This window comes from Pleurodeles waltl, chromosome 10 (genome assembly GCF_031143425.1).
Source record: "Pleurodeles waltl isolate 20211129_DDA chromosome 10, aPleWal1.hap1.20221129, whole genome shotgun sequence".
Lineage (NCBI taxonomy): Eukaryota > Metazoa > Chordata > Amphibia > Caudata > Salamandridae > Pleurodeles > Pleurodeles waltl.
In genome coordinates, this window is record NC_090449.1 from 82288995 (window position 1) to 82311991 (window position 22997).

Genomic DNA, 22997 nt, shown 5'->3' on the forward strand with positions numbered 1-22997 from the left:
CCTGTGCAAGTTAGTAAGTCATATCACTGTTCCAAACTAACCTTTTCCACATTGGCATACTCTTTGAAATCCACCATCTCTGGCAAAGCCCTCTGTCAGCCACGGCTAAGACATTGCTGACACCTGCTAGGCTTGAACTATAGGTCTGGCCACTTTTTCCCACTTTCCCTCCATGACATGAATGGCAGTTTCCATAGTGATAGATTTGTGGTAAGATGTGTAACATGTATAAATTCATTTTAGGAGAGTCTGCTCCTCATTCAAAAGGTCATTCTCATCCACACACCCCATACAGTGAGGTTTGCTGTTGCTAGCATTCGCAGCAAACGTATTGGAAAATAAATCTTCTGCCTTCTACGTCACAGTCAACATGATCTCACTTATTCTGCAGGCAGGCAAGAGAATGGCGTCAGTTCTGTGTGTTAAATGCATTTAACCACTGTAATACAGCTTTGGCAAGGGAAGGTATAAAGTGACTCTCGGGCAGATGCAGGTACTCCTCTCTCTGTTTTGACGTGGATAGAGTCTGCAGCCAGGTCGGTGGCAGGAGCCGGCCCCAGTGGATGAGAGGGGTGTTAGTAATGGGGTTTCTGGTTGGCCTGGGTATGCAAATACATTAAGACTACCGCCTCGCAAGAATCTCCTGTCTCAACAACAGGGCAAAATACCTTACCCATACCTACGGCATCTACACCTCCATACATGGAGACAGAGCGACAGCTGTTGACTGCGTTTGATTTGCCACCTGAAGGGGTGGATACCATACTTGCAATCAGACAAACGTCCACGAAATCCATTAAGCTGGGTGCCAGGACAAATTTGTAACCTGGTGTGGTGCCTAGACACCGCCCCCTATAGGCAGAGATGCTGGATGCCCTTTTGTTTGTTTTGTCTTTGATCAAGCAAGGTCTTGTATTGGGCACGTTTCTGGCTCTTTCAGTCTTTCTCTGTTTGCTGGCTCACCCGTTCTTGTTCACATTGCCTATTGTGATAAGATTTATTAAAGGTTTGGCACATGTTTTTTCTTAGCCATTTCGGATACCCCATTGCAACCGTGACTTGTTCTTGACATTTTACTTGTCTTGGGAAACCTGAAGTGCTTAAGTAGGAGAATAATGAGAGCAGAAGAGAAAAAAAAGCTGCATAATTATGCATTCAGAAGAGACATTTGATTACCAGAGGGTTAAGAAGTAATATCCTGAAATCCTCCATTTGTTGTGGAAATAAGGAAAACCATTTGTTTTATTCTATTATCCGCTCTGGAATTCGTGGATGTTACGGAATATAGATGATCCATCCACTAGAAACCAGTGGGCACATGTGCTGCAGAAAGGGTTTATATTTACAGAACGCGAGAGCAGTAACGTTTACAAATTATGCATGGGGTATAGAATGATAGAGGAATGAGGTGGGGGCACCCAATATATATGCATTCAGATATCCCCTCAGGTTGTCTGCCTACACGATGGATCTCACCAGGGGAATAGGCCTGGAAAAATAATTAGTATGGGGGAAAGTGTAATAATGCAGTGGGTTACCAATTATTTCTTTGGTGTTTGCCGGTTAAGTAAGGTTAAGCCTATTATGTTTCACTGTGCACTTTGACGTGTCCCTGAAAATCCATGGTAAGCATGGCAACCGCATCTATCCGCATTGCTAATTTACCACTGACATCCAGAGGCTGCAGAGTAAGGAACAGGACACCTACTGTTCTGTTTCCCAAATATGGTTAGCAACAAGGAGCTCTCTAAGTTGGTCTCAGTAGACTTTACTGGAAGGAGAATGTACTTTAACTTCGAGAAGTCGTAGCAAGTGTCTATCAGAAGACTTTTCGGTGCTTTTTGGACTGTAGAGCTGAACCAGGAGCTAGAGTTTTGGCCTGTGTGTTTTGTTCTCCTTGGGTTTGCTGTCATCGCAGTTCAGTCCTTGTGCATCTCCCAGGCTATGGTTTAAGCCACAAGGGTCAATGCTGCCTGCCTCGGGTGCTGTTACTAGGGAGATCCGCTCAGTGCATGAAGGATTTGTATGTTGTAAAGTTTTTAAATAGTCCCACGGGACATTAAGCGCCTGAACATCATATGATGTTGCAGAACTCTGTCAGCTCGTTAAAGTGGTAGTTGCAGGTCTTCTGTCTAGGTGCCAGGTGTGCTTAGAAGAGACTGCTACGAGCCACATTCTCTTGCATCTTACTTAGAGACTGAAACAAATCTGCTCGTCTGATTCCACTTTCACGATTGTTTCTTGGTACACAATGGTGCATTTGCAGTGGTTTTCAGATTCATTTTACAGTTCATTCCCTTATTCATTGATTCGTTTTTCGTGCCTACAAGAGGCCACATTCTCGATGTTGACAATCAGTAAAATTAATTTCTATGTAATGTTTCTGTCCCCTTGTTAAATAACACTGTACCTGCAATAGGTTTGGAGCAGACCACACAGCAATGAATGTCATAGATTTACGGGAGGTTGGGGGCTGTACTATCCTTTACTACCGCTTTTTGTTTCTCTTTGTGGGCTTTGACGAGGGGTTATTTTAGATTTTATTTTTATCAGTGGAACCTCTCTTTAGTAATCAAAATATGCCAGTTTCTGTGAATTATTTTCTTCACCTAAGGGTTGCTTCCTAAATGGTTAAGAACAGCCACCAGTGGTATTTCTTTTCGATTTTTAGTGTTTGTCTCAAAAATCAGACTTTTGTTGGGCTGTGCCAAGAGTTTTACTTTGCTCTACTCAACATTTTCCTTTTTTTGGGTAGCCTCTTTTGCATAGTGTTTTCACAGGTTCTGCATCCCTAAAGTGGTAATCTTTCTTCTTGCAATTTCTCCATATGCGCAACAATTCACCTTGGGGAAATAGTGCGAGGGCGATGACTCAAGTATTTTTTTCTGCTACTTCTTGCAAAGTGATGTATTAATCAGACCCCCATGTGTGTCAACAACAGGTCTAGGAAATTCACTTCTGTTTTGCTGCTTTTCACAGAAAATTTCGACCTTCCTTTGCTTGTTAATTCATTTGCGAAAAATGCTGAGTTCTTCATCTGACCCGTTCCCAATGCTAACCAAGCCATCAGTATAGGGTTTCTTAAACCTACTTTGTTCTTGAAACGGCTGCCGCGTAAGATGCATTTGTTCTTGCCAAAAAGAAACTGGCAATCGCTGATGCAAAATAACGGGCCATTGACATCTTTTTTGTTTGTTTGCAAAACTCATCTTCGTACTTAAAGAAATCCTCGGACAAGTATGCTTATCCCATATTCACAGTGATTTCTGTGGATACCATATCAGAAAACATTTTTAACAAGTATAGTAGACTAGACTAGAGCTCTAATTATCTTTACCTTTCAACATCATTTTCACTGTCACTGGAAACTACTGAAATGTTAGCAGAGTGAGGAAAAAAAAAACTAGCAAAGATAGAGGCTGATGTGCATCCCACAACTCACTGTTTGGTAATCACTGACTTAATTGACTGTAAATTGTATACTTATAAAGTTTGTGTTTTTTTTATTTATTTTTTGCTTGGTAGACTCAAGAGTCAAAGCCTCACATTGATCAGAGAAGACCAGAGTTTTGGTGCAAACACTTTAATGCTCTCAGGTGCTCACCATGCTTGGTCAAGTTATTGAGTTAATGTGACCTAAACGCTCTCAATGACAGTGTGTTAAATGGTCAAGATACCTTCGGTAATGCTCTTTCTGGGGGATCGTTATCTAACCTCAGGTTCCTCACCTTAGAGTAACCCCATGGTGCCAGACTGGATCCAGAGAATTTTGGAGGAGTGCTCGGCACTGCTGAGTTGGCATGTATGGCCCCACGTTGGCGCCATACCGCCCCAGGAGTGTCAAAGTGGAGCTGCATGCAAGCATTCCACCAGGATACTGACGTCAGTTTCTTATCTTTTCCCTTCCCACATTCTCAGATGCGGGGCATGAACAGTAGTTGACACTTTATGCTGAGTCCTGACTTTTTTTAGATGTTGAAAAGAAACTACTCTTCAGAACAATTAGGTTGGAGGGTTGTGAGAAATCTCCCTATGAAAAAGAAAGTCAGGCCATCTCCCTGGACAGCCATCATGTTCTCTCTTCCATAGTTCCCCCTGACTAAAGCTCCGTGTGTGACCGCTATCCCACCTAACTTCTCTTGCCTAGGGGAAATAGAAGACAGCAACCTGGACATTCCTCTAGACCGCCATCCAGCTTTCCCATTTTATAAATATACGTCATCAGAGGCATTGGCGGGACCAGTTTCTCCATCCCTCCTTTTCCGTTAGATTTCTTCTTCTTTTGATTGGGAGGATGATTTGGATACACCGGTCAAAGAGCCTGCTTTAAAGGGTTTAGCAATGCCTCTTGGATGTGCCTCTTTTGTTTGGTCCCACCCTCGTCCTGTATGGGTACCTTAGTCTTTGTCTCCTTGTATTAAACTTATATCAGGTAGTGGGAGTTTCCTTGAGGGTCTCCGGTTTTCCCCCAGCAGCTGCGGAGTCTATGAGGACCTGTCTCATTCCACCTATTGCTAGAAAATTGTAATGAAGTAGTCAGCATAAGTTGAGGATGTTACTCCAACCCTTGTTTTCATCAAAATAAATTATATGGGAGATGTAAGGAGTATGTGCACCATTATGATTAACATACAAACACCATAAATGCAGAATTTAAATAAAAAAGGTCATGGGGGAAAGGAAATGAAAAAAAGACTAGTAGCAGTTCATTGCCACACATTCCTGTTCACACCGTCTTTGTTTACTTTTTCATAGAAATGTGGAGGACATTTGCCGCTTCCCTGACCTTGCGGCGCGGAAGCAGTTGACTTACCAAACCAAGCAGCTTATTGCACGAGAGATCGAGCTGGAAAAAATGCGGAGGACGGAAGCTCATCAGGCGGCTCGGAACGCAAACCAGGTGAGACCTCAGTGCTCAGTGAGATGATTTAACAAGGTGTGGTGCAGTTTAACTTGTTGGACGCTGGTCCAAAGTTAGCCATTGCTATCTCTTTCCTGAGTTAACCCAGCATCTGCAGATCGCATCCCCCCGGCTGCAACATTCAGATTATTTTTCTGCGCCTAATCTTAAGGTGCTTCGTTCTCTGCCTTAGTACAGGTGTCCAAATGGATATAGGTTATTTCAACAGGACATATTAGGCCAGGCATTTAAACAAAGCTGCCAGTGATTAAAGGAAAGCTTACTGCATTTTCTTTGAATAAAGCCCTTAAAATTCCTACATGAGGACTATGACTGTGCAGTCTGGTGGACATTGTTGGGTTACAGTCACCTTTCTACTGTGGGACTCGCTGACATGACAGAATGTTACAGCTGTTAGTCAAGCTCCAAGTGTTCACCTGCAAACTCACTGTCAGAGGGATTTTTCAGGTGCGCGCCTCTCACATTGTAGAGCTGAAGAACATGTCTCATCCATAGGCAGTTGCCCCAAAACATCTGAAATCATGCATGTATCACCACAGCCCTGAAGAGACGTGCCACTATTGGGGACTATTTGTCAATCTGCTAATGTGAATTTAATCAGTCGTCGACTGATTCTTCTAACCTAATTGTTTATTGTGCCATGCCGCAGGGTTTGACCCTGTCATTCTTGTTACTTATCTGTATATGACCATTAACAAGATAACCATTGCCAAATCCATCTATATGCTGTCCATTCTTGCTGCATCACCCCTTTAATTCTTATGGCCACAACCCTGGAATCATCCCTAAAGCAGAAATTTAAGAAGCTGAGCATAGGCTTTCATTCAGACTTAAACGTCACCCCACACCCAAAGTAAATAAGGTAGCCAGAGGTATGGATTCATACTAACAGTGCTTTAGTAGCTAATCAAGAAGAAATCACCAGATCTGTGATTGGGCATCAACGAAATATGCACCAGTCCCCCGAAACTTCTCAGACTAGTACTAGTGAAAAATCAGGCAGCAGGACTGGACCATAAAATACCATAAGCACAGAAAAGTAAAACGTGTTTCTGAAGCACTCCGCTAGCTCCTGGAGGAATTTTGACTTAAATTAAAATTCATCTACGGCGGTCAGACGGCCTGTTGGAACAAAACACCATTGTACCTTCAGAGGCTGCCAAGACTGTGTACCGACTAGGAATTTCCTATTAGACACAACGTAGGTTATCCTTCAACATGTGATCATGCAGCAAAAGCCCAGGTACATGTTCTTCTTGAGTACATGGACCAAATTATGGACCATTGTCAATCTAGTCTTGAGTGCCCGGGAAACAACTTGTTCTTCAAGGCCTTGCAAGGGGTTGCACTTCTAAGTCATGTTAGATGCCAGATGCAGTGGAGGTGTAAAGTCTAAACTTACTTGCTTTCCGAATCCCTCTTTGTTCCCCATTGTCAAATGAAATCTAATCAGATTCCTAAGGCCATTTCCACATGAACAGGTGTTATAGTGCTGCTCTCCATTTCCTGTACCATGTTCTTCATGAAGCTTCGTACTTCTCGACTCATATTGTTCTTTTTCCTGTGCCATATGATAGAGGACATATTTTGTGACTCGTTGGACGATTTGCGTTTCACCAAGTAATTTACTTTGCTGTCCACCTTGATTGTGTCCATCGATTCACAAGGATAATGGATTTCAGTAAAGTAATAATCAGATAATTTGACCTTATTGTACTGTGTCTTTGTAGCTTTCCAAACGTATCAGTGTTTTGCCGGTTGACTAAAATGCTGATCATAGATTTTCCCACTCTACCACTTACCAAACAAATGATCAGTTGTGTCATGAGCCAATTTCTATAAATACATTCCTACCCTTCTTGACTAGACTAAAAGCTGAGCGTGCTAAAATGGAGAAAAACTAATCTCAAAATTACCTAAACTTACCACGTCTGGAATTTCCTCCCTGAATGAAAATTTGAGGCATGGGAGCGCAAGGGCCACTTTGTCCTATATTTTTCTGTGTCTGGGTCTGATTAAAATGTGCTGACAGATTTATTTTCTCTCTGATTTGAAAATCATACGTTAATTTGTGTCCTTGGAACCCAGGTTTTTTTGTATGATGATTTCATGCCTGCTGCCTTGACTGATGCTCCTGTCAGATAAGAGTATTTATGCATGTAAAACTCTGAATCAAGGTTTTAAAGTCCTCAATGGCACCACCTCTGGTTATTCGAAATTGTGCTCTATTAGTACCAAGGTGGAGTCCTTCACCTTGGAAGCTGGAGGTTGCAGTGTAGAAACCTGACATTGACACACTGACCCAGCTGCCATTTAGATGCCTTGTGAAGCCAACTCCGAGGCTATCTATGGCAGTACTCTTCCTCCCTTATGCTAAGCTCGGGCTGATGAAGATGAGAACTGGTAGTCTCTACGCAACCTTCTTTATTCCTGGGTGTTAAGGCAAGGGAATTATTTGTGCTACACTGAACAATAGGAACTGCCACTCACACTAAAGTGCAACCAGCCACCTTGTCACCCTCCAGTCAAGAAGTTTGGACTCTCTATAGAGGAACTCGCCTTCCCCATAGGCTTTTTAATTCTGTCTTGGATTGTTGCCTGCTGGTGATCCTACAGGCTGTCGCGCGCAATCAGTGTTTTACCCCAGAGGGGCACCTCCTGCTACTTGTGGTAGCCTGACCCAAGGCAGAGCAAGGTGGCCGCCCACCACGCCCAATCCGATTGGACAGATAGTCCTCGTGTCCTTGGGTCTGCCACCATGAATGTGGCCCACTCTTAGTTCATCTTGTGATTCTGTACCGCACTGTGAGAATATTTTCAGAGATGTTCAATATTCCTTTACAGGTCATAACGACTTTTTGTCCTAATTTCATTTCAGACCATGAAATCAGTTAGATTAATGTATAACCTTTTAATAGGTACGTACTACAAACAAGCTATGCTTTGTCATACAGATATTCTAACATTTACTTATCATCTGTTACTCTAACCCACATCACTAAGTTCATTTGACGAAAATTGCTGCTCCAGTCACTTTGTACGCCAAACGTGTTATTTTTTCCAAATTATCTTTACTAAAGACTTTATCAAACGTATATAGAGTTAATCCAGTAGCACAGCGGTATTCTATATAATAATTTGAGCAAGTGTGCATAGGCTTCTTTGTGCAAGCATAAAGCAAAATGTGATAGAGCTTGACACAGAGTTGTTCTACTAAAACATTTAGACGAATACAAAGAAGTAGCAGAGTGATCATATTTAAAGACCGTATAACTCGCTGCACACCTTCTGAGGAACAGCAACATAAGTGGGTAGTTAGCAAACAACAGCAAATAAAAACAGAAGCTAAATGTTAGTCAGGTACTATCTGGAAGCAATCATGGGACAGAGGTGCACGATAGTCTGAGAAGGTTTATGCATCATTTAGCAATACCATGGTACTTAGATTAGATGATATTAGATCAATCATATGGACCAATTATATTAGATTAATCATATGGTATTAAATGATGTACGAGGGCAATGGTTTAGTAAGTAGGATCTGTGAGGCAGAATTCTTTAATGTGTGCAGTTCCTTTTCAAGGGTTTGGCAAGACCGTACTTTAGATTGTAGGCAGTAACCTATTGGAAACAGCTTTGAAAACCTACCATTCCATTAAGGGGGAGTTGGTAGGGCCTGCGTTCAATGCAAATTATTCACTGATATGTTCAGCAGTTGCACCTCTAAATGCTGTGTCTTTCAGCAAAGCACTTAGACTAATAGGAGATTGTGGTCAAGTGCAGTCCTATTTAGGTATTTGTCATGAAAGGCTAACGGTTGCATGGTAACAGAGAAGAGAATGTGATCTGATGAAACATGTAAATCATGTGATGATGAGTAAAAAGAGTTTTTCCTAACGCATGAGTTGCCTAACGTTCTGATATCAGGACCTTCACGCATCAGCTCTGGACCAGTGTGAGAGGCAATGTGTTAGGGCCTTGTCATTTTAAATCATTGCAATGCGCAAGGGATTGGAAAGTAGGACTGGCCCTATTGAATGTCTGTAATACAACTATAGTCCGCCTCCTCCCAAACTCTTCCCCCAGCACCACCAAACTCCACCCCCACGCCAACCCCCCCCCCCCCCCCCCCCCCCCCCCCCAATCAAGAATACCTTCCACCTGGACATATGGGCGTTCCTTGTCCACTTCAGTGGTGTAAACTGAAATCCTAATCTTACCCAGGTAAAGCCACCCCTGGAATGAACGGTGAATCTGGTGTAGAAGCACTGCTCTTTCCACCTCTGTTGTAATTTAACACCTTCTAGATTTGTTAGGTGAGATTCTGGAGGAATGTGATATCGACTCCTCTGCATTTCCAACAAATGTATATGCTGTGCCATTTATTCATAGCAGACATTCTGTATATGCTGTTCAATTTATTCATAGGAGATATTCCCTGAAAGTTCCAGGTCATGATGTCGTCTTTTCAGTGAGGCCGTGGTGATTCATATTTTAATGTTGATTGAAAGAGACCTGCATTGCACTCACTCATGTAGAGTGCAGAATTGGTATTTTATTAGGTGGGAATCCTGTGTGGTGTAAATAACCCCAGTGAGTACCTCATGCTGATTTAGGAAAAAGGAACTCCTCACTCCAGGGCCAATGGACAGAACTCAACCACCCAAGCTTGAGAATAAAATCAGTGTAGTGTAATTTATCCATGGTCATAGTGTAAGGTCAGATATGTTTGAAGGGATGGTGTACTGATAAACAACCTGGAACTGCTAACATGATGTCCCGCTTTAACAATAGAACAATTATTTCTGATGGATATTTCGAACTGCAGATTCCTCACCTTTAGAATTTTGACTAGTGCGAGACTGGATCCAAAAGAATTAAACAGCATTGCTCCTGCGCCCCGGTTTATGGTACTGTGTGGCTGCCTTTGTTGCGCCTCACAACTGATAAATGGAACAGCATTTAAGCACCACTTTCGCGCACCAGTGTCAATTCTTTTCTCCGCATGCTTTTGTGTATGGTGACGGAGCTCATTCTAATTTTTTCTCGTCACTTGACAAGCTTTTTGTACAATTTTTCTAAAAAAAACTTGAGAATAAGGCAACACGTCCCATCCTAAAATCACAAGGTATAAGCCTTGTCAGATGCTTGTGACAGACCTGCATGAGGTATGCTTCTGGTGTTTGGGCAGTGGTAGGGCCGCAGAGAATTCTGGGACTGTGGCACCACTTTATAGGTACTTGTGGTGAATAGATGCAGACATTAATGGTAGGCAGGAGAAATGTTTTGAGCATGAATGGGCACAAGGCTGCAGATATGAAGTCTGGGAAGGAATATCAGAATTCCCATGCCAGTCTGTGCTTACCCGCAAGTCAGCTACTTCCCCTGCATGTGTCACATTGCAGGTTACAGACTCAAGTCACTATGAAAGTCAGTAACCCCACTTGAAACATGCCACAACCTCCCTGACTCCCCTTGTTATCTGGTGCTCACAGCTTGATCCATCATAGCCAGGACAGGGGTAGGCAAATGTGTCAGACATGCCTTCAGGTCCTGCCCCAGCTGAATCAACTAATGGTACACTGCTCATTGGTGGTGCAAGTTGGCATGAGGGTCACACTCAGCTGCTCTCTAGTTGGCTGCCTGTGGGTTCTGCAGCCCACACTGTAATCAGCCAGTTGGAAAAGACCCATACTTCTGTTTCTGTGTGGTGGGGGGGGGATTGATTGGACACAGATATCCTTTGAAGAGGCCTAGCTCCTGGCAAACCTGTTGCCTCTGGGCCTGCATTTGTTTAATGCCGATAAATGAGGACGGGAGCTAGATGAACGTCTTCTGTGGGCCGCATGTTGCCCTGTGGACCATATGTTGGACAACACTGCTTTATGAAATCTAAAAATAAGATGTACAAATGATAGCAATCCAATTATAGAACTATTTAATCCATTGTTTTCTGGTATTTTTAATACCTTTCTTACCTTATCGAGTTAAGCCAGGAGTCACAAACAGACTGTGTTTTGTGTATTTGCCGAATCTGTCAAGATAAATAGGTAAAGCAAATTTTAATTCCAAAAAAAGTTTGGCGATCTTCCATCATCAGAAGAAGGGGAAGGGAGAAAAGATAGAAGAATGATTTCCTGAGTGGAATGAAACTTAAAATGTACTTTAGGAAAAGTGTTTCATTTATAACAAAAAACCATCATCTAGAATTGTTTTTAAAAAAGGTGGACAACAAAGAAGAGGCGAATGTTTACCAAACCTGTGTGTACAGACTTTATAGCCTTAAGAAAGGCAACTTTAAAGGGCAAAAAATCTTCAAATCGCCTGTATCAAGAGGTTCAAAAGGATAAGACTGAAGACCATTAAAAACCAAAGGAAGATCCCAAGGAGAGGCCATTGAGCGAGAAAGAAGTCTAGAAATAGGGAAACATAAACAGTCTTGACTCAAGAACATCTGCTTCATGTAAAGAAATATCCCAGAAAGACTTAACTGCAAACCATTGCAAATTAAAAGTAGAATTAGATATATTATTGTGAAAGCTGACCAACAAGAGATGAAATATAAAAGAAACCATACATGAAGCAGAGGATGAGATGATCACCAAGAATCAAATTTTCCCTAATGTCAAGAATATGATTTCAAGGTTGATGGCCTCCTTGCCCTTTGGACGCCTCTTCTACATGAGGATGCAAACCCTTCTTTAAAAGATTGAACCTTTCAACCTTCAAAAGAAAAGATGATTTTTAAGGGATGAATAGGGCTGGAATACTTCAGAAGAGACAGAAATGCGGAAGAATCTGAGAATCCAAGAAGTTTGAGTCATCTTCTTGAGTAGTGGAACCCATGATCAGCTGGGACATAATGGAATCACAAGGATTACATCTGCCTTTTCATTTAAAATTGTCAACCACCACCTTTCAGTTATAAGAATTGGGGGAAAGGCCTACAGATTCCTGTACAGCTTCTGCAGCAATAGAACATCTGCTTTCCATACGCCTTTCTCTGAAAAACTCAAGCAAAATCATGTATAAAGACTGTGGGTTCTGCGTGCAAAAACGTCTACAAATAGGGTGCCGAACCCCTTGCAAATACTTTGTTAAGCTGATCTGGACAAATCTAGGTTCTGGGTTGATGGTAAAACCCTAGTGACGTGGTCTGTTGCCACACTGTCCAGACCCTTGATATAAATTGCTGAAATTGATGTCAGATGCTTCTCAGCCCACAACCACAGACCGCATGCTACCTCGTACAGAGACCTTGAATGAGTACTCTGCTGTTTATTGATGTACATAACAGCCATTGTGTTGTCAGATGTCAGAAACACAAAACTGTAGAAGAAGCTGCTGTGAGAGAGAGCGCGGTACACCGCTATTAGCATTCTCCAGTTTGACGATTTTTTATCTTCCATTGAAGACCATCTTGCTTGAACGGTATTGTCCTCAGATGTCGCACCCCAGTGCAGTGTCCTGGCATCTGTAGGTAGAATCTGTGTTGCTTCTGAATGCATTGGCACCCCTTTGAGCACACTGTCTGGAGTTGTCTACTACTTCAATAGCAACATGATCTCCGAAGTTACTAAAATCATCTTCTCCATGCATGGAGACATACTGGGGACAAATGCATGTTCAAGTGCCATAGCAAAGGGCAAAAGCTGTGCTAGCTGACCTCTCATATGACCCTGGAACATCGTCCAGCTTGTGTCTGGGGCTTCTTGAAGCTGGAATAGTGAGCTGAATTTCTGCGATTGTTCCATTCTGTCCAAAGGAAGAAACACCCTGCACAGACCATTATGACCCGGCTGTGATAAAGGTGGGCTCTCTCTTGGGTATCCACTGGCACAGCTGAATGTTCAACACAAACCCATGATGATTGTATTATTGTGATCATATGTAGGAATTTCAGCAATGCTGCTGTTGATGGAACATAAATTAACCAATCATCCAGATAGGGATAGACGGGGCTTCCATGGATGCGCAGAGGAGCGATAAGAGGAGCAGTCACTTTTCTGAACACTTTGGGAGCTAAGCGTAATCTGAAGGAAAGGACTCTGAACTGCCAGTCATTTACCTGGCCGCAAAATCTCAGATAGTTCTAATGATGCTCTGCCATTGGTATATGCAAGTACACATCCATCAATTCTAGATTCACTATGGAACGATTCTTTTTAACGAAAAGAATAATCCTTTGAAGGGTGTCCATCTTCTTTACATACTTGTTCAGCTTCTTTAAGACGCTGACGATGCTGTAGCTTTCACTCAACTTGGGAACAAGGAACACAGTAGAGTAAACCTTCTTTCCCCTCATCATCTGGTGCAGTAACAATTGCTTTCTACATCAGCAATGATTATATCCTGCCCTTTAAAACCATTTACTTTCCTCATGTCTTTCAGGAAGGCATAGGAATGATCCCAGAAGATACTGGTTAAGCCCTATTTCATATCCATGATCGATGATATTCAGGACTCATACCTTTGTGGTGGTCCTCCACACCTCGAGGAAGTGATGGATCTTTCCCCCAACATGGAGATCACAGCCAGCCTGCAGTGCCAAAAACATAAATAACACTTATGGAAACACATAGCTTAAGTAAAAAAAAAAAAGATGCCATCCTTAAAACAAAAAAGTGCAGTAACAGTGTGTCAGAATTGAAATTGTACACCTGTGCGCTAACTACCCACCTGCCCACATATACGTTGCATATTCACAAGGGCATGCTTGAACACTAGGCTCCACCCATTTTACAGCAGCAAATGTGTAGAAACCATTCCAGGAGTCAAGAAACGCTCATAGAATGGTGGGGTCAGCTTTACTGTAAGTTTTACTCAAATACAAAAACTTACTATTTTCACCTAGGAATCAGTTCAAAAATGCTGTCCTTGCTTCTCCGACTTAGGAATCAAGTTCCCCCACTAGCCTGCAGAGGAGGAATTCTTGTTCATAAGAGGTCCTAGTCTGGCTAGTACCTCAGCACTCTCATTCTCGCGACAGGAAGCCGAACAGGAAGTACAGGGGAACACTAGGTCATTTAGAGCGTCCCACTGATGGTGGGAGGAAGTTAACTAAAAACATTCTTGTTTTGTTTCCTGTCTTGGAAATGGATAATAGACCTAATGAAGTAATGACTGTGGCGAGAGACGCAGATGTAATGCCATATAACCAACTATCATCTGATTCCAGTAGCACCTTTCAACTTTTAGTTTTCTAGCACCATTCTTGCAACTCCATTCGACATCAGGAACACCCCCATACACCCCTCCATGTGCTGCACAATGGACGTTTTCTGACCTTGAAGATGTCCTCGGACGTCAAGAGTTCATACCTACAGTTCATGACAACCTCCAAGCTTTGAAGTACATCACAATACAACAGTAGTAACACAAAACCACAATTCATATCAGACTCCAGTGTGCAATAGAAATCTCAAACCCTGTTGGACAGTCACCGTGACAGCCGAAGGTGTATGATGCCTGGATATTGCAGGTTATACAATATACAGATACCACTAAGCTAATGTCTCTGGCAGGCCTACCTTTGGCCAACATAACTTGAGTGAAAAGTATAGTTTTTACAGCGCTCGCTACAACCTGAATTACCTGTAGGAGCTCTTTAAGTCTCGCCCAGTACACTACCCATGCTCGGTCTGTTGCATCACCGTTGTTAACATACCGTGGGCTTAGAGCCCACCAATTGGTTCCATTGGTTGGATTTGTTGTAATTCTCATTTGCTTGCTTCTTATTTTTTAGTGTGTCTGCTTTCCTTCATCATCTTGTGTTTGTGCCCCCAGTGGCGCATGGATGCATTACTTGTATCCTTCTATTGCTCCCTTTTTCAGGTGCCACTTTTTTCTCTCTGTTTAAGCGCCTTACAAGGGCAACTACACTGACCTCCTTGTCAGCGTCTGCTGCCCTCCCATCTCCTCTGGCTGCTGCTGCCTTGCCTCTAGTGACCATCAACAAGTAATTATCTCTCTCTATCTCTCCCTTACTCCTGCTTCTATACTTCTGCCTTTTTTTTTCTTTCACTTGTTTTTCTACATTTTTTTTCTTTTTCTGTCCTTTTCTGTCCCTCTCCCTCCCTAGCCACTCCTGCCCCTGCGGCCCCACCTACCTCCTGTGAAGCGTCTTTCCCGTCCTCCAAGATCCCCCTCCCTTTCTTAATGGCGGCTGCAGTGCGATGAGAGGGCAACTACACTGACCTCCTGGTAAGCGTCTGCTGCCCTCCCCAGCTCCTCTGGCTGCTGCCTCTGCCTTGCCTGGGCCGAACTGAGTCTGCCTGACTCTCACTGACTCTCAATTCGAGGCCCTCTTCCACCTGCGGGCTCCTGTCTGCGCCTCATCCCTGGTGGTCTAGTGGCCATCAACAAGTAAATATCTCTCTCTATCTCTCCTTTAACCTCTCCTCTACTCCTGCTTCTATACTTCTGCCTTTTTTTTCCCTTTCACTCATTTTTCTACTTTAGTTTTTTTCTTTTTCTATCCCTCTCCCTCCGTGCTGCTCCTGCCCCTGTGGCCCTGCTCCCCTCCCACCTGTGATGCACCTTTCCCGACCTCCCTCCTCCCAGCTGACTCGACCCCAGCTGACCAGATCCCAGCACCCCCTCCCCTCCCTAATGGCGGCCACATGCAGTGGGCACACCGCTGGCACGTCAAAGGCATGCCAAAGGCAAGCCCGCCTGCACCCATCCGTGACCAGACCGTGCCCAGGGCCGAGAACTGTGGATGTCCATCAAGCCATCCCCTGGCCAGCATCCAGTACGAGGCTTGACCCCGTACCGCCTCAACAGTGGGCGTCTAGGTGACTGCTGCACCATATGCCCCAAGGACACCCATGGACCTTTTTTCGTGCAGGAACTACAACTTCAGTACCGGCCACAACAAGCAGAAGATACTCCCCCCCACCCGGAAACACCAACACCCACCACAACCCCATCAGCTGCCTCCTCCTGAACATCTGTCCCTCCACAAGCACGCCACTGAACTCTGGGATTTGATCAACACCGCCCGACCGAACATCGCCTTTTTTACCGAGACCTGGGCCAACACCCTCCTCGGGACCGGACGTCGCCATCGCTATCCCAGACGGATACAGCATCCTAAGGAAGGACCGGCCCTCCTGCCTGGGCTAAGGTCTCGCCATTGTACACCAATCCTCACTACATATCAAGGCCAACTCAGAAGAACAGTGCACCACTATGGAACACCTTCACTTCCTGGTCCACACCGATCACAACTCCTCCATTGGCCGCACCCTGGTTTACAGACCACCCAGCCCCCGTTCAGCATTCATCGATGACATTGCCTCCCCACAGGCCCTGGCATCTGACGACTACCTCCTCGCGACCTGAATTTCCACCTCGAGGATTGCAACAATCCAAACACCACTGCTCAACTCACCACAACTCTCACCAAAATCCTTCCTGCCTCCCTTCGATGACTCCAGCACTGCAGCGCGCAATCCTTATTCATGGATCACCGAATGCGCCAACACTCTAGCCCCCCTCCGTCTGACATTGGCCAAGCGCATACCAAAGAAAGCCAGCTGGTTCACCAATGAATTCCAAGAATCCAAACGCACCCGCAGGCGCCTAGAGAAAAAAATGGAAGAATAGCCAAACCAGCGAAGACATCACCTCCTTCAGAGCTGCAACCGCCATCCACCGCTGACACATCAAGAACGCAAGAAAGAACGCACTGCAGGAACGCATGAACTCCTCCATTCACAACACGAAGGACCTTTTCTCAGTCATCAGCCAGTTTACAAATCCGCCCTCCGAAGCCACCAGCATTCCTCCGTCGCAAGACATCTTCAGCAAACTCACCACCTTCTTCCACCGCAAGATTCAAGACCTCTACGACAGCTTCCTCCCAGAAAGACAACCCAGCACTAGAACCTGTGACTGACCCACCCCCCCCAGAACCCACCTAGACCATCCACAGCTGGTACCACGCTCACCACGGAGGAAACAGAAATCATCATCAGCACCCACTCCTGAGCCCCCACTGACTATTTCCCGCACCACATCTACATCAGAGCCAGCACATTAATCGCCTCTGAACTCCTGCACACGATAAACCACTCCATCTCATTTCACGGGCACCTTCCCCAAGGACTGGAAACACGCGGACGTACACCCCCTCCTGAAGAAACCCTCAGCCAACCCATCAGAACTAAAGAACTTACGGCCCATCTTGCTGCTACCCTTCCTGGCCAAGCTCTGAAGAAAGCCATCAACACACAACTACAAAATTTCATAGAGGTAAACAACTCTCTGAACAGCTCCCAGTCCGGGCTCCACAGCACGGAGACAGCTCTTCCTGCAGCCACTGACGAGATCCGATCACTTCTAGACCACGGCCACACCGCAGCACTCATACTCCTCAACCTCTCAGCGGCCTTTGGCACGGTCTCCCACAGCACACTAAGCACCAGACTCCACGACGTAGGAATCCGCGAAACAGCCCTGAAATGGATCCACTCCTTCCTCTCTTAAGGAACGCGGAGGGTCAGGCTCCCTCCCTATACATCTAAACCCACAGGAGTCAGCAGCGAAGTTCCCCAAGGATCCTCTCTGAGTCCAACTCTTTTCAACATATACATGACCCCTCTCACAGCCATCTTCATAAGCCACAGAATGAACATCGTGTCATATGATGATGACACACAACTCATGATTTCCTGCACCGAAGACCCGGACACGGCCAAAAGGAATTTCCACTCGGGAATGTAAGCCGTCGCCACTTGGATGAGAGAAAGCTACCTCAAGCTCATCTCTGACAAGACAAAGCTCATCTGCGGAAAAGCCACCTCAGCATGGGACGACTCCTGGTGGCCCACATCTCTCAGTACCCCGTCCTTACCGACTGAGTACACCCGCAACCTAGGCATCTTCCTCGACTCCTCCCTACCTACGACCCGTCAGGTAAACTTGGTCAGCTCCTCCTTCTGGCACACCCTCCGCAATCTCTGGAAATTTTTCAAATGGATCCCAGTAGACTGCCGCACCCATGCCTTAGTCACAAGCAAGCCTGACTATGGCAATGCTCTGCACGCCAGCACCATGACGAGAAACATCAAAAAGCTTCAACTCATCCAGAATGCCACCACCAGACTTGTCCTCAAACTCCTACGCCAAGAACACATCTCCCAGCACCTGAGGACCCCTCACTGGCTCCCTATAGAAAAACGAATCACCTTCAAGCTACTCACCCACACGTACAAAGCCATACACAACGTCGGACCGGCCTACCTGAACCACCACGTCTCCTTCCACACCCCCGCCAGATCCTTCTGCTCCACCCAGCAATCACTGGCCCCCATACCACACATACAGAAAACTACTGCCAGAGGAAATTCCTTGGCCTACCTTGCAGCAAAGATCTGGAACAACCTACCCCTGCACCTCAAAGCCCATTGTTCTACAAAAACTTATTGTGTGTGTTTTCCAGCTGCCGTCCTCTGTACTTCTCCTCCACCCTGTATGCTTGTGTTGCTGTATCGCTCCCGGGTGTTTCTTCCCCTCCTTCCTCATTATGCCTTCATTTGCTTATCCCCCAGGCTTGCTTTTTTTGCCCCAGTGCTTCCCCAGCCCATTGTGATTCCGCCTTTTCTCACTTATTGCTTCTCCTACCTGTAATACTTTTTTTTTCTCTTTTGTTTAACAATCCTGGCACGGATTGGTAATAAAAAGGGGAAAAATTCTATTTAAAAAAGTGCCTGCATCATTTTGCATGCGAACGCATGCTTGGTATATATGGCTACAAAATGACACGGCCTGTCACATCCCAGATTTTTTTCTGTTCTAAAAGCTATGATGCACAGCATAGCAAGAACCATTGAAAAATCCATTAGGACCTAAAGGCGGTAACTATTAGTTTTACCACTGCTTGTTTTTTTTTTTAGCAGGCATTTTGTATCAGTCGTTAGCCAGTGCTTGTCTCAGGATAGCACAGCTGTGATCATTCTGCGACTTCCACGAGGGTCTCCAGATTAGCCGCGGGAGTACATTTTGCAGATTTGTAACTTGGCTGTTGCTCCTCGTTCACCTTGAGGGACAGGAAGGACCATTTAATAAACCAAAGAGGCGTCGTGACAAGTTCATCCCGGGAACAGGCCATGGAAACTATAGCAATGGGAAATTGCTTCATTAACCTCTTGCGCGTTTTAATGACCTACAACTGGGATTTGTCGCTGCGCGCGGCAACAACAGATCATTAGCAGTTGGAGGCCGCTCCTCGTGGCGCACGCTTCTCTGAGCGCGCGGGTACGGGGAACGGCGCGCGGCCGCCCCCTGAGGGATTCTTGTTTACAGGAAACTTTCGCAAAACAAACGCATCAAAAGCATCCACCGGTAATTCGTGTGGATATGCGAATATAATATGCGACATTTAATGATTACTTTAAGATGCCCTCGTTTGGAAATTCGTTATGGGGAATACTTACAGCGTCACCTGGTTGCAATGTAAATAAGGTATTTTGAGCCAAATGTAATTATGTTTTTAATTTTAGTGTTGGTTTCTCCAGGGCCCCGGTTTTTATATTTTTTGCAAACAGTGTAACTTCGGAGGTTAGATGCGACTATTTCTGGGGGCCTCAAATCTAAGTAGAACATAGCGGCAGAGCACTAAATTGTAGCAGAACCACTCTTCATGGTGCAGTGTTCATTTGATGGCAGATATGAAACTAAAGACTGTCTGTAAAGTACACAATGTATACATTTTTCTGATTCGAGACTGAATAAGGAATCTGTTGGTGCAAGTCAGAACTCCCTTGTCATGGCTGTGTCACGAGAACGCACTGCACGTGATGTCATGTTTTTTGGCTATTTTTTTCACCGCAGCACAGTAATTCATTTTGGTCCGTCTTGCACAAAAGCGTGTCTCTGCTAAGGCTTGAACCCCATCAGTGGCGTTCTGGATTTCCTGTGTGTGATGGTAGCAGACATATATTGGTTTTCTAGGTATTCTAGGTGAAGTGCATTTGCAAAATTTGGAAAGATACTGAAAGTGAAACTCCGATTGAGTGTACGTGTCTTTGGTTGCAAGTATCACACCTGGCCTGCATAGAAACACACCATGGGGGTGATTCTGATTCTGGCGGGCGGCGGAGGCCGCCCGCCAGAATTCCGCCCCCATTATACCGCTCCGCGGTCAGAAGACCGCGGAGGGTATTATGAGTTTTTCCCTGGGCTGGCGGGCGGTCTCCAAAAGACCGCCCGCCAGCCCAGGGAAAAACTCCCTTCCCACGAGGATGCCGGCTCGTAATCGAGCTGGCGGAGTGGGAAGGTGCGACGGGTGCAGTGGCACCCGTCGCGTATTTCAGTGTCTGCAAGGCAGACACTGAAATACTTTGCGGGGCCCTCTTACGGGGGCCCCTGCCGTGCCCATGCCATCGGCATGGGCACGGCAGGGGCCCCCAGGGGCCCCGCGACCCCCCCTACCGCCATCCTGTTCATGGCGGCTTTCCCGCCATGAACAGGATGGCGGTAGGGGGGGTCAGAATCCTCATGGCGGCGGAGCGCGCTCCGCCGCCATGAAGGATTCCCCCGAGCAGCGGTAAGTCGGCGGGAGCCCGCCGACTTGCCGCTTCTGACCGCGGCTGAACCGCCGCGGTCAGAATGCTCGTGGGAGCACCGCCAGCCTGTTGGCGGTGGTCGGTGGCCCTGGCGGCCACCGGCCGCCAGGGTCAGAATGACCCCCCATATATTTTCAACATCTAAACCAGGGGGCTCCAACATTTTCACTAATGACAGCTACATTTGTTCCACAAAAATCATTCCGAGCTACAAGAATTATTAGTTTTGCACACTTAAGACAAGTACATTAGTGGCAACGCTATGCTAGATTACCCGTCGTTATCACCTTAGTATAGTATTGCCAGCAGTGAAAAGACTTAGTCAGTTTACAATACCCCTGCAAGGGTAACATATAACAGCCACATCTGCAATGCCCCCTAGCACAAAGGGACTAATGTTAGTATTAAGTCTCCCAATGCTGCATGATTTATCATTCAAATATCAGCTTTAAAAAGGTTTTCGGAATTATGGGTTCTGAAAATACTCACATTTTCGTCTCAAGTACACACTTTTGGTGTGCACATATTAATTAATCCAAGCAAACAATTCTAATTTGGTATGCTGGGCTGCGCACAGGAGAGCTACTCACAGGGAGCTGAGATCTACCACTAGCTCGCAAGCTATTGGTTGGAGAAGCCTGATCTAGACATCTTACTGTTTCTATTGTTGTGTAACAGACCTCCTGTTTATTGACTGGCTGGCCAGTAGAACATGCTGAACACGATATGTCAGATTTTAGCATTCTTCTTTCAAAACATAATTCCTTTAATTCTCTCTTGTGCATGACATATCTCTTCCAAAGCTTGACCATCTTCCCTTTACCTTTGGGTCTAAGGAGCTTGGAGGAGTAACATATGTGTGGTGTTTCTGTGGGTGCAGGGTGCCCACAGGTGATGAACTGGATGCTGTGCATTTGAGAAATTTGGAAAGCGTCTGAAAGAGAAATGTTGATTTAAGGCACCAGTCATTTTTATTTTTAGCAAGCATCACTCCTCAGCTGGGTTTTAACATTCACACATCGTAAGGTTTCTAACGCTGGGTGTTAGACCTCCCTCACCCTGGTCATGATGTTTGCCAGATTTTTCTAGCATTTTGTCAACTAAATTATATTCATTTTCCTCAGTCTGTCCCATGCAGAACTATATCGTTGCCCTTGCTAGACTCGCACCTCCACTCCACTCCCACCACCACCCCTGTTTCTAGTGTGTTGGAATAGTAGACATGCCTGGATTTTCAACATATTTGATCCTGGATCTACCTACTGGACACCTAGGAATATGTTTGATGGCGGAGCTTTCAGTGTTTGTGCACAAAGTCAGCCAGCACTCAGGAAAACCTGGCAGCGTCAGATATTTATAAAGAGTAGAGGCCCAGGAAAGCCAGGGTGATGTTGTTTGGTTGAAGCCCTGTACGTTCAGTGGTGTAACACTAGTCCCACAGCCCACACAGTCGGAGGGGGCCCAAGCTCCAAGGGTCCCCCCTCAGCACAGCTGGCACTGTGCATGGGTGGCAGGCCCCTAGCCTTTGAGCTCCTGACTGGGTCGGGGAACCTCTAGGTACTTTACGTGGTGAGGCAGCCCCCTCGAGTTGTTACCTCTCTGTATACATTTAATCTCCCAGAATCAAATCAAATCATTAATATATATAAAGCGCGCTACTCACCCGTGCGGGTTTCAAGGCGCTAGGGGGAAAAAAAGGGGGGGGGGGTTACTGCTGCTCGAAGAGCCAGGTTTTTAGGAGTCTCCGGAATGCGGAGTGGTCCTGGGTGGTCCTGAGGCTGGTGGGGAGGGAGTTCCAGGTCTTGGCTGCCAGGAAGGAGAAGGACCTCCCACCCGCCGTGGAGCGGCGGATGCGAGGGACGGCAGCGAGCGCGATGCCCGAGGAACGGAGGAGACGGGTGGGGGCGTAGAAGCTGAGGCGACGGTTGAGGTAATCCGGTCCCTTGTTGTGGAGGGCTTTGTGTGCGTGGGTGAGAAGTCGGAAGGTGATCCTTTTGCTGACTGGGAGCCAATGCAGGTGTCTCAGGTGTGCGGAGATGTGGCTGTTGCGGGGTACGTCGAGGATGAGGCGGGCTGAGGCGTTTTGAATACGTTGCAGGCGTTTTTGGAGCTTGGCGGTGGTCCCAGCATAGAGGGTGTTGCCGTAGTCCAGGCGGCTCGTGACGAGGGTGTGGGTCACGGTTTTTCTAGTGTCGGCGGGGATCCAGCGGAAGATCTTGCGGAGCATGCGGAGGGTGAGGAAGCAGGCGGAGGACACGGCGTTGACTTGCTTGGTCATGGTGAGAAGAGGGTCCAAGATGAAGCCGAGGTTGCGGGCGTGGTTTGCGGGGGTCGGTGCGGTGCCGAGGGCCGTGGGCCACCAGGAGTCGTCCCAAGCGGACGGGGTGTTGCCGAGGATGAGGACTTCCGTTTTGTCAGAGTTCAGCTTTAGGCGGCTGAGCCTCATCCAATCTGCGGCTTCCTTCATGCCCTCTTGTAGGTTGGTCTTGGCGCTGACGGGGTCC

General features: G+C 45.9%; 1 protein-coding gene across 1 annotated transcript in view; it reads left to right on the forward strand.

Annotated features, from left to right (window-relative positions):
- Positions 1-22997, forward strand: part of CHTF18 (chromosome transmission fidelity factor 18) — a 330765-nt gene that overhangs the window by 223891 nt on the left and 83877 nt on the right. Inside the window, exon 19 of the mRNA XM_069209815.1 lies at positions 4756-4900. Within this exon, the coding sequence (XP_069065916.1) occupies positions 4756-4900 (145 nt within the window). The remainder of the gene's footprint in view (positions 1-4755; positions 4901-22997) is intronic.